The sequence below is a fragment of the Gadus chalcogrammus genome, chromosome 10 (genome assembly GCF_026213295.1).
Source record: "Gadus chalcogrammus isolate NIFS_2021 chromosome 10, NIFS_Gcha_1.0, whole genome shotgun sequence".
NCBI lineage: Eukaryota > Metazoa > Chordata > Actinopteri > Gadiformes > Gadidae > Gadus > Gadus chalcogrammus.
In genome coordinates, this window is record NC_079421.1 from 1,247,859 (window position 1) to 1,260,009 (window position 12,151).

At 48.6% G+C, this 12,151-nt stretch overlaps 1 protein-coding gene across 3 annotated transcripts in view; it reads left to right on the plus strand.

Annotated features, from left to right (window-relative positions):
* arap3 (ArfGAP with RhoGAP domain, ankyrin repeat and PH domain 3) overlaps nt 1-11,025 on the plus strand; it is a 36,736-nt gene extending 25,711 nt beyond the window's left edge. For all 3 annotated transcript variants that reach the window (XM_056600939.1, XM_056600942.1, XM_056600940.1), the window contains 18 exons: nt 71-173; nt 849-1,044; nt 1,476-1,539; nt 1,753-1,916; nt 2,366-2,578; nt 3,006-3,111; nt 3,242-3,389; nt 4,258-4,326; nt 4,618-4,692; nt 4,806-4,923; nt 5,096-5,224; nt 5,468-5,604; nt 6,425-6,507; nt 6,795-6,836; nt 7,499-7,562; nt 8,635-8,772; nt 9,038-9,076; nt 10,466-11,025. In XM_056600939.1, coding sequence (XP_056456914.1) covers nt 71-173; nt 849-1,044; nt 1,476-1,539; nt 1,753-1,916; nt 2,366-2,578; nt 3,006-3,111; nt 3,242-3,389; nt 4,258-4,326; nt 4,618-4,692; nt 4,806-4,923; nt 5,096-5,224; nt 5,468-5,604; nt 6,425-6,507; nt 6,795-6,836; nt 7,499-7,562; nt 8,635-8,772; nt 9,038-9,076; nt 10,466-11,014 — 2,437 coding nt within the window. In that variant the 3' untranslated portion in view covers nt 11,015-11,025. The remainder of the gene's footprint in view (nt 1-70; nt 174-848; nt 1,045-1,475; nt 1,540-1,752; nt 1,917-2,365; nt 2,579-3,005; nt 3,112-3,241; nt 3,390-4,257; nt 4,327-4,617; nt 4,693-4,805; nt 4,924-5,095; nt 5,225-5,467; nt 5,605-6,424; nt 6,508-6,794; nt 6,837-7,498; nt 7,563-8,634; nt 8,773-9,037; nt 9,077-10,465) is intronic.
* Nucleotides 11,026-12,151: the final 1,126 nt, after the last annotated feature.

Below are 12,151 nucleotides of genomic sequence, written 5' to 3' on the forward strand. Positions count from 1 at the left end.
CATCTTCCTTCCGATTATTAGATACATGTTTGTATTTTTCACCTGAAGATTTGCTCCTTTGTCCTGCTAGGTTTCGCTACACCTTTGAGGTGTGCCTGAGCTCGGAGAAGCTGTACCAGTTTGGCCTGGAGACTCCTGATGCTCTGCAGAGCTGGGCCAAGGCCATCGGCAAGGTACCTTCTCTCACCTGTTTGCACCGTTTTGGATCGTGTTGAATTATAATATCGGTGTTTGAATCCTGTGAATGATGATGCCGTGTAGGGCTGAACGATTTTAAGAAAAAATTGAAATTGCGATTTTTCTGGTAGAGATTGCGGTTTCGATTTCAACCACGATTTATTTTCTTTAAATCAAGTTTCAGTATAAATTAATATAACCAATGAATTCCATTAAGGTAATGCAATAATGAAAACTGCTGGCAACAGATTTCAAATGCAAGACTGTTTATTCAAGTACCTAAGAAACAACAACCAAAAAAGTCAAATAAAAGGGAGCCCTCTTTCTTAAGTAAACTTGCTTCAATGGCTCATCAGCATCAAAATAATTCCACTTTTGTAAAATATATAAAAAAAAAAAGAAAAACGCAGCTTTGACGATCCCAAAATCGTAATGCTTGAGATCGCGATTTTCGGTCGAAAACGATAGATCGTTCAGCCCTAATGCCGTGAAAGAAAAACATGCCTATCAGTATGACTGAAAGTTGACCGGTTAGTGACGACAGTAATCATCCTTGAGCAAAATACTGTAAATAACAGCTCCTCAACCACCTAAACATCCATCTACTCTATGCCCCCTTGGATAAACGCTTGCGTGAAGGGATTTAATGATAACGGTGGGTAATGTTCCAGGCGGCTACACCTCTCAGCTGCCATTGCCTGCTGACGCGGGAGTTTGAGCGCGTGGGGGTCCTACGCTACAAGGCCATGCTGGACCCCCAGTGGAAGGAGGCGTACTTTGTGCTGCAGAAGTCCAACCTGTTCATCTGCCCCGGAAACGACGGAGCGGCGGAGGACATCATCAACCTCAACCGCCTGCAAGAGCTCAGTGAGCAGCAGTCTTTAATCCTAAGCACCAAACACTAGTAACATAATGTGAGCTAACGTTAAGTCACATGACGCAAGCTAACATTAAATAATAATATAAAGCAAGCTAGCACATAGTGACATATAGGAGTCACACTGAGAGCAAGCTGACTCGAAGACACATAAAACAAGATGACGCTCAACAATTTGAGCTTGGATGCACTGCTGAACACATCCCACATTCTCGCCTTTGAGCATAAATATTCAACTGCCGGGACAGCATTTTCTCCAGTCAAACACAGGCTAAGCACTGCTGTTTCTGATCTGAAGTTTTCCTTGACATTTATACACACCATCAAATTCCAGGTGCAAATTTAAAGTATGATGTGGTTGAACTGACCCACCTTCTGACTTGCTTCCCTAGCATAACATTATCTCCGTTCTAACCCTCAGGTACGACGTCAGAGAGTGAGCACCATGACAAGAAGGACATCCTGGTGCTGGTGGAGAAGGGGAGGTGAGAGGGGGGGAGATTGATCTTCAAATTAGAAGTAAGACCAGTGGAGCATGTATAGAAATGTGTTCTTTTGTTTGTGTGATGTTAGCACGTCAGTCAGCTGGGCTCCAGTCCTTCTGTCCCTGAGGGTTGATTACCGTGGTCGATTATAGCCCATGCACGCCAGGTAGAGTAACTTCCCTCCCTCTCTCCTGTGGTCCCCCCCCCCATCAGGACTCTCCACCTGCAGGGTATGGGCCGGGCGGACTTCGCCCTGTGGTACTCGGACATCCAGCGGGCTGCGGGGGGGAAGGGGAACACCCTGAGGGAGCAGCAGCTCAGCCGCTCAGACATCCCCATCATCGTGGACAGCTGCATCGCCTTCATCACGCAGTACGGTGAGCCGACCGAGGACAGCGCCGCGCAGCCATCATGAAGGGTCTTTGAACGCTAGGGGCCGCTCTTTTAGTCTGGGCCGGTAAAAGCCGTCTTGCGCTCTACATATTCCCCTGAGTAACTGTAATTCATTTATCATAGCACTTTATTGGCTGACAAACTTCCCTTTCTTAAACGTCTCTGTGTCAAATAAGTCCCACAATGATTAAATATACTGTCAGCATATAGAGGATCTCCATTGTTAAATGATCTCGTCTTGGTAAAAGATAGAGGTTGACGAACGTTAAGGAATAAAATTCCAAACCAACAATCCACGAGACACTCAAGACGCGCAAACAGCTGCTGCTGCTCACGACATGAGCAGCGCCACATCGAGGCCTGGACGTGAGGACTGCTGAGCGGAATCCAGTGGTGTTCTAACGGGTCCTCGGTTATGTGCGTGCACCCGTAGGCCTCGGCCACGAGGGAATCTACCGGAAGAACGGCGCCAAATCCCGGATCAAGCTTCTGATGGACGAGTTCCGCAAAGACGCCCGCAATGTGAAGCTGCGCATCGGGGACAACTTCATCGAGGACGTGACGGACGTGCTGAAGAGGTTCTTCCGGGAGGTGGATGACCCAATCTTCATGGCCGAGCTGCACCCTCTGTGGAAGGAGGCCGCCAGTGAGTGGACTGGTCCCGATCCCTTCACACTGGTTCTACTGCATGCGGAGAACAGATTCCGTTCACGTGTTCATAGTATACCTAGTTGACTCAAATTCAGTTTTACAGATACAGTTCACACCGATCGAGTTTACTCAAATCGAGTTAAGTGGAATCCAGTTTAGAACAGATCCAGTTTACATATATGTTTCAAATAGATCAAATTCAGCCAAATCTACATTACTCCACTTCACTTGGATCTGGGTTTACAGATTCCGTTTACATAGACTGATCAAGTTTACTCAAATCCAGTTTTAGACCGGATCCAGATTTAGGATTTACACATGCAGAGAGAAACTCATTTATATATTTAAAAAATATGGTTTTGTTTGAACGGTGTTTTAATGTTACTGTACCTTGTATATTAGTAACATTGTTTGTTTTGTAGAACTCCCTCAGAAGTACAGCCGGCTGGACCGGTACAAGGAGATCATCCGCAGCCTACCCAGAGTCAACAGAACCACACTGGCTGTCCTGGTTGGACACCTATACCGGTCAGCACGCACACGCACATGAACACCCGTACACTCAGACTCTCTGAGACGCACGCACGCACGCACGCACGCACGCACGCACGCACGGTCCGCCTGTAACCACACTGATGATCCACCTTTCTCTCTCCAGCGTGCAGCGGTGCGCGGACCTGAACCAGATGTGCACGAAGAACCTGTCTCTGCTGTTCGCCCCCAGCCTCTTCCAGACAGACGGGAAGGGGGAGCACGAGGTGAAGATCATGGAGGACCTCATAGACGAGTTCCTGTACGTCTTCGATGTGAGTAAGAGACCGGGTCACTCTGAAACTCCCAGAAACAGGAACATCTGCAGAGATGTTTGGGGCTAGAGGTCAACTGCAGCATATTTTTTGCCAATACAGCAGTGGAAATGTTATTTCTGAAAGGTTGTTCGTCTGGTCACGTGTTTGTTGACGTTTTGAATCTAGTTTCATTTTTACTACTAGTCTGGGGAACGTTTCCCAAAACAGTCAAGTTAACATTTTGCTGACTTATTACTAAGCCCAGTGGTACTATGCAGCAGCCGAAGTACGAGCGTTTCCCAAAAATCTCCAGCTACCATAGCAATACGTAGCTGACCTCTTCGTTGATTACTAGCTGCATACTTATCAGCTAATACATGGTCAACGGATGTTTTCTGTCCAGAGTTGCTCTGAGGCATTCAATCAGTCACAGGTGGAAGCCTCACAAACTTTGATATTTGGACTACATGCTTGTTATACAGTTGTGGTTAATATTTGCCAACTTGATTGTGTCTAGCCTACCTGTCCTTTTTATCAACATTAGAAACAATTTTGGAAATAATTGTTTGTTTCTAAAAAACACTGGCAAATTCATCAGCATAGGCACTATCTATGCAATGCAATATAGGTGTTTCAAACGGTTGATACGTTTATGTAAAAAAGCTAATTCAAACAAAGAATTTTGTGAAAAATTTGTTTTGTCTACACTATTCTCTGGGATATGGATCGGTAAGAAATGCAAGAAGAGTCAAAATTTTTTGCTATCTTAGTTGGAAATTACAAGATAGATATTTCATATTGGGGATTCAAACTGCTTACACTCAACCGTTCCAAATAAAGGTATTTGCCGTTCTAACCGCTCAGTTCTTGGTGTGTGTGTCTTCAGATCGATGAGGAGCATCGCACGCAGATAGAGCTGGAGATGAGCCTCATCACGACGTGGTCGGACACACAGGTAACCTGCCGCCACGCATCCACTTTGACTTCATTCATCAGTGGACGCTATCACAAAACTGTTGTCCTGCGTGCCTTCTTTTATAGCTTTAGCATAGGTTGACCTTATCTAATCATTATACGATATCTTATCTACATTATTTGACTCCACCTTCAAGTACATCATTGAAGTTACAAAGATGAAGCGGATGGATTTAGGATCAAATCCATCGATGCCCATGAGCAGACACTACAGGGGTGGACTTCATGACCGTGTGAGATGACTCCTGTGTCCTCTGCGTGTTTCCTCTAGCTCTCCCAGGCAGGAGACCTGATCATAGAGGTCTACCTGGAGATGAAGATACCCGACTGCTGCATCACCCTTAAGGTACCTGCCTTCAGCTCCCGTCGTTCATTGTCAGCTCAAACAGTCCACGGCGGGCATTGGATGTGTGTCTCTGAATGCACTGCTCACTCTCTTTTTTCCCTTTTACCCAACAGGTTTCTCCCACCATGTGTGCTGAGGAGTTGACCAACCAGGTGCTGTACATGCGGAACGTCCCGGCCGGCGACAAAGACGTGTGGATGTCGTTCGAGGCCATCGAAGACGGACAGCTGGGTGAGACAGACGGCTGTTTCCTCTTCCTCTTCTGTGTTTTGTCTTGCAATACTTGTGGGGAATACCAATAACAGTTCTATCTATCTAAGACGGATCTAATCACAAGACACTCAAACAGAAACTCAAAGCTGAAATGCTTGGTTGTCATTTTGATGTTCTGTTGTGCTTCTAGAGCGTCCCCTTCACCCCAAGGAGAAGGTTCTGGAACAGGCCCTGCAGTGGTGCAAGATGGCCGACCCCAGCTCCGCCTACCTCGTGGTCAAGAGGGTCCCTAAAGGAGAGGGCATCAACATCCTGACATGTGAATAAGACAAAGACACGCACGCACGCACACATTGTTGCTTGTTTATTTTGCAATTTGCTAGGAGCTTCTTTTGCCAAAACCAAATGAAAAAGTGCTAATTGCTTTCCAACTTAATTTTTATTCCTTAATTGCAACCTGCTAACACCACCTCCCAGATAAGAATTCAATGCCAGCTGAGGTGCGATGTGTGTTAGGGTGTTGGCTGTGCGGAAGTGACTCTGACGCTTGGTGTTTCTCCAGCCTACAAGAGCGAGATCATGAAGTTCGGTCTGCTGAAGTGCCGCGAGGAGCCGCCCAAACTGCTCCAGGGCACCCGCTTCCAGGAGAGATCCTTCCAGATCAAGGACCACAAGCTGCTGCTGCTCAAAGACAAGAAGGTAGACCTCCGCGGGAGTCTAGTGGGGGAGGTGCTTGGGCTCCCACGTGCAGGGTTCAAACCCTGATCTCGGGGGGCCTGCAGTCCTACTATACGGACGCCTGAGCATTCTCAGGGGACTGCAGCATGTGAGCAAACACAACCATGTGTCTGCAAGGCCAACGGGACCTAGCGACATGCATTCAGAGCCCAGGATGTAACAGGATCGCTTGCAGACGTGAGTGTTTACATGTAACAGGATAGAGTCCAGGGTTTTGACTAGTCAAAGGGAACTGCGTTCGATCCCCGTTGTCCATTCCTGAGAGAGTTGCCTAACTTGCCAACTCTCTCAACTTGCCTGCTCCTTAATGAAGTGTTTCTGAATTAATTGTGAATCGCTTTGGACGAAAGAGTCTGCTTAAAGGTCGCATCAGCGATGTTGGGTGACGTCACTTCTGTTGGTTTTTCAAGTGAGATCCCAAACAAACTAGAGCCAGCTCGCCCTTCCCTTCCGTGTTTCATCCAGTAGAAAGGATCATAAACGCAGCCAAAACCCCAGAACACCCACTCCTTGTCGGTGATTGGTTGGAATACTATTTATTTTAGATTTTTGAGTGGTTGGTAGTACCATTGTTTTTGTGTACGATCTCGGGGTATAGGATGCCTACAGAGATGCGTTTTTTTTGCGGCCTACTTATGGGGCGGGCAGCTAGCTGATCGTGAGGAAAGATCAGGTGAATGAGATCGTATATGTTTAGCCTAGAATCCCTGACACAGCCTTTAATGGCTAACTAGTAGTTAACGCTGAAATGTTGCTGATGTGGTGTGTGTTTTTTGTCCAGAGCATTAAGCCTGAGAAGGAGTGGGCTCTGAAGACCATGAAGATCTACATGGGGATCCGTAGGAAGCTGAAAGCCCCTGGCAGGTAGGGCCATCAGCCTGTAATGTCACATCGCACCCTCTGGATCTTACCACCACAACCCAGACCTCAGTGTCTGAAGTCGCTACCAAAATAAGTACCAGTAATACCACTGTTCTGTATATTATTTGGAATAACAGTAGTGCTATACTTTCTTAAACCCTGCTTGTGTAGTATTAACAAGGGGTGTATTGGGTGCGGAACAATCTTTGTACTGAATTTATTGATTTATTTTTTATTGTGAAATATTTCTTTATTCATATTCTAACGATTGGTTCTGCTTAAATCCCTAGATGGGGTTTTACAGTGATCTCAGAAAAAGACAAACACCAACTGTAAGTGATGTTTTAATTTGTTAATTACAAAACACAACTGAAGCAAACTCCTGAAAATGTTTAGCCACAGTCTGTATACCAAGGCTTTGTGGAGTCTGAATAAGACCGTAATCTCTGAGCTGGTAGTACACTAAAACAACACCCAGACCCCAGCAGGGCAGAGGTGTGTGTGTGTGTGTGTGTGTGTGTGTGTGTGTGTGTGTGTGTGTGTGTGTGTGTGTGTGTGTGTGTGTGTGTGTGTGTGTGTGTGTGTGTGTGTGTGTGTGTGTGTGTGTGTGTGTGTGTGTGTGTGTGTGTGTGTGTGTTTTGAGAACACTTCCTCTTTGTTTTCTCTGAATAGTCTGATACAACCTCGGATGTTACATAAGATATTCCGCGTCCCTGCGAGTTGTGTGCGTTTGTGTGTCTGTGTGTTTAGATAGATAAAGTATTTGCTTGTGCAATATCGTCTGTGTGTGTGTGTGTGCGTGTGACTTGTTTGTGGTGTGGAATACAGGTGGTAGGGTAATGTCCTCATCTCCTCACCTCCTCTGTCCTCGTCTCCTCACCTCTTGTGTCCTCGTCTCCTCACCTCCTGTGTCCTCATCTCCTCTCCCCCTGTGTCCTCGTCTCCTTACCTCCTGTGTCCTCGTCTCCTCACCTCCTGTGTCCTCTCTCCTCAGCTACCTGTGCTGTTGCTCTGAGGCGGACCTGTGGGACTGGGTGACCAGCTTCCTCAAGGCCCAGGTGGGTTCCTCCAGACAGCAGCCGTACCTGGTCTGAGCTGTCCACTCTGTAGTTAGTACAACAAGACGGACGTCCACTTGTAGTGTTGTGTTTTGAAAGTGTAGGCCGGAGTAAAATCTTGTTGACTTGCAGTTACTCCAGAGGCCATGCTTTCCCCGTCGAGGAGAGTATCAGAGGATCGACGTTAGCCCGCACCGCCACACAGCGGCTGGACTCTAGGGGGGCTCATGACATGTCCCACACCTTTAGCTGTAGATCTCTCAATGCATGTGTAAAGTGAGCAAACGACTAAAAGAGGGGGAAAGGCCTGATTACTATGGGCGATTTGATAGGTTGAGAGGGAGGAAGAACTGTCCCGGCTGAGTTTGGGTCATGAATATAGTTGGTTGGCTTTGGCTGCAGCTTGGTATTGAATGGAAAGGGCCACGTTAACACGAAAATAAGTTGCAATGTTGCAAATCTTACAAAATGTCAGTCTGTTTCGTTATTTATTATTAAGCGTTTTTCTTCACGGAAAAGCACTTCTAAACCATGAAGCGACTGAGGGGGTTTTCCCTGTGGCGAGGCGCGGTGGGTGTGGCTGGGAGAGGGGATCCGCCCAACTTCACAGTTTAGCCTCGGGGTAGGAGCTTTCTGAGCCTCCTAACTCTTCTACGCTGATTTGATTCGGTTGAGGCGGGTCTTGGTCACAAGATATAACATAGAGTATGTATTGTAGTGAAGTATGCATGTGGCGAAGGTTTTAGATCTTTAATCGGAAACACACTTTAACGTTACAGAAAGACAGGCTTATATTTGCCCGTTGCCTTCCACTGATGTCAATTCTTTACCCAGCGACGTGCTCTCTGTAACCGCCCAGCTGCGGGTAGCCCCCACAAAGGTCCCTGTATGGGAACGGACGCAGAGGGGACCTGAGTGAGTGGGCGTGGCCAAAACACTGAGCCCACTTCCAGGAAGACCCTCAGTCGGAACGCGCCTAATGAATAATATTCGATTTTTAGGGACATTTATTGTTATGCGTATGCATTTATGTATCATTTTTTTTACATTTCAAAACAATGTGTGTGTGCAGAACGATGACCGCTGCCCTCCCGTGTTGAGACGTCACTCCTCCTCCGACATCTCCAAGCAGAAGTTCGGCACCATGCCTCTCGTACCGATAAGAGGAGACGAGAGCAACTCCACCATGCTCTCGGCCAATCAGACGCTGGTAAGCAGCTTGGAAGATATACGTGTGTGTGTGTGTGTGTGTGTGTGTGTGTGTGCATATTCTCTCATAGGTATGCATGAATCAATAACACACATGAGTAAACTAAATGATTTGGGTGTTTGGAGGACTTCCTTAGTTTTTTGATATATTGTTGCATTTTTGTCCTAGTTAAGCACATCGTATTGCTCTTTTATAGGTAAGAATGATATCAATAAGGTTCAATGTCTTCCTTTAGTATTGCTCATTGTTCTTCTGTTCCCCACAGAGGAAGTTGCACGCCAGACGAACACTCTCCATGTTCTTTGTGAGTATTTTGTCTCTCTTATTAAGCCGATTTGCTGTCCGTCTTGTCCTGCTAGCGATGCAGTAAACACTTTTCTTTAAGGAACGCACTCTGGACACTGCCCTTCCTGCAGGAAGTCTTCCACTTCCTGTTCTTGGGTTTACGATGGGATGTTTGAAGTGCGGACAACAGGAAGCCAAGGGATGCGGTGATGGAGAGGGAGAGGGGGAGGGGGAGGTGGAGGACGTGTCTCCTAGTGACCCTGAGTCTCCCCACATGCTCCCACGTCTTCTTAATCAAAAGGAAGGAAGAGGCTGAATATTTGAGCAGAGGGCTGTTTTTAACGATGAATATATATATATATATCCATTACAGTTTGCAGGGTTGGGGTCAGAGCTTAGACCCTTCAGCCCCGCCCTGAAACAACACCCTACTCCAGAGATTAGCCAGGTGAACTGGTCGTTATAAAGTGGGCTGGCTGCAGGCCCCCAGGGGGACATTAACACGTCAACTGTTAGTCTTTTGTTCTTCAGACGCCTGGGAAATTGTCTTTATCTTACGGTTTGCGTCGTTACCCAGGACTTGGAGAGCGGACAATAGCGACCTTTCTTTTCGGCGAGGAAGCGGTTGTTTTGGACGTTGTTGGAGAGTTTGGCCGACGCCCTCCAGCTGATTAGGAGATGATCATAGATACGGCCCTTAATCTGCTGATGAGTGGAACACGTACCAGTGGAGGACGGTCTTATGGTTTGGTTAGTCAGGGAGTTGTTAAGCATGGCTCAATGCTCCGCTTTGTAAGATCGGGACATGAGAAATCGTAGAGAATGAATAATAATATCCTAAGATTCTACGTAAGCTAAGCATGGGTATGTTTAATCAAAATGACCCTGAACCTACCGTTGCCTGCCTGCCCCTCTGCCTGCGTCGTGTGCACAGGACACAATGGTTCCTCGCTCCAGTCCTGAATCCCAGCTCTGTGTGACTGAAATCCCTGTCTCCCCCCTCTCTACCCCTCTCTCCCCTCTCTCTCCCGGTCTCCCCCCCTTTCTCCCCCCGTCTCCCCCCTCTCTCTCCCGGTCTCCCCCCCTTTCTCTCCCATCTCTCCCGTCTCCCCCCGTCTCTCCCCCCGTCTCTCCCCCGGTCTCCCCCCCTGTCTCCCCCTCTCGCTCCCCCCGTTTCCCCCCTGTCTCCCCCCGTCTCCCCCCATCTCCCCCGTCTCCCCCCTCTCTCCCCCCTGTCTCCCCCCTTGTCTCCCCCCCGTCTCCCCCTGTCCCCCCCTCCTGTCCCCCCCCCCGTCTCCCCCCTGTCTCCCCCCTTTCTCCCCCGTCTCCTCCCCCCCGTCTCCCCCTGTCCCCCCCCCCCCGTCTCCCCCCTTTCTCCCCCGTCTCCTCCCCCCCGTCTCCCCCACAGCCCATGAAGGTGCAGCAGGACTCGGTGGAGGAGCGTCCCGAGGGCCCGCCCCCCCCCGCCCCCCTGGACCCCCAGGAGCCCGTCTACGAGGAGGTGGGGGACTTCGGCCTGCAGGTCCTCCACTCCCTGGAGTCCAGCTTCCTGTCGGGCCGGCCCCCCCTTGGCCCCCGCGACGTGCCGGGCCCCCCGCTGGGCCACCCGCTGGGCCCCCCGCTGGGCCTGGTGAAGACCTGCTCCCTGGACTCGGACCCCGGGCCCCCCCCCTCCTACCCCTCCGCCGGGGGGTCCCTGGACACGCTGGTCCAGAGCGGCGCCAGCAGCTGTGACGGGGACCCCGGGTCCAGCCACAGTCTGGACTCTCTGTCCGGGTCGTCCCCCGACTCCTCCGTCGTCCTCCTCCACCCGCAGGCGCAGTCACACCCCGCGGCCAGGAGGGGGCAGCAGCGCCAGGGGCTGTGCACGCCCTCGCAGGAGCTGCTGCTGCGGGAGCTGTCGTCCGTCTTCAACAAGGACCCAGAGAACGGGGACGAGAGACACTACGACGGCTGAGAGAGAGGGGGAGGGGGAGAGAGAGAGAGGGGGAGAGGGGGAGAGAGAGAGAGGGGGAGAGGGGGAGAGAGAGGGAGAGAGGGAGAGAGGGAGAGAGGGAGAGGGGGAGAGGGGGGGAGAGAGAGAGAGGGAGAGGGGGGGAGAGAGAGAGAGAGACTCTAAGGGGTCAATTAAGGAGTACAAGTCGCCTCACTGGCATCCTGAAATGTTCCCACAATGCACTTCTTGGTTCTCACGTTCAGTCTTTAGTGATCTCGTCGGTGCTGTTGATTTAGACTCAACGCACAGGGACGGGAACTCTCAACTCACCGACGGCGTTGGTGCTCTGCTCAGAGACAACCTCCAACAGGGTGGGGTTTGAGCAGGGTTCTGACGGACGTAGAAACTCCCACCAACGGGGACGAAGCTGTCGGAACACGTGGGATAGTGATATATGTGAGTTACTGCCACACACTGTTTTTTGCCTGATGATCCAACCGAATGAGAGACACTTCGATCAATTGTGAATGAAACGATGGGATCATCTTTTGTAATGGCTTTAATAACCAAGCTTTAATACAGAAATCGATCCCAAAAAACTACTGACTAACTATATTAAAGTATCTTATCAGATGGATCGGAGAAGTATGTGTATATTGTATATTTACATCCTATTATCTATTCGTAACAGAAACGGCTGTACAATAGATGTATATCGATTTGAAGATGTAGTCTACACACTTGAAATACGTTCCTATTATATCTAGCCCTAACGTTGTTCGACCATACATATCATAAAGAAGGAAGTGGGGTTCAAGTTGAACCATAATAAATAAAAGAACATTCTTATTTTTGAATGAAATGGCCATCTGCTCGCACTAATTGCTATGTCTTTGTAAAATTAAATGTAAATAGTAGTGAGTGACTCACTGAGAACAAAAATCAAGGAAATAGCTTTACTTCTCAACAAAATTAAAGCTTGTTATGTTTTACCTGGTCTGATACTGGTAGGTTATCAATCCCTTTAGGAAGGAGAGATTTATTTTTTCATCTCTCATTTATTTTTATTTACTCACGGCAGTTCTGATTCACCCAACTATCATTTTATATCCGGTAATTTATTTATGAAATCCATATGTGGTTGCAGTTACGCATTGT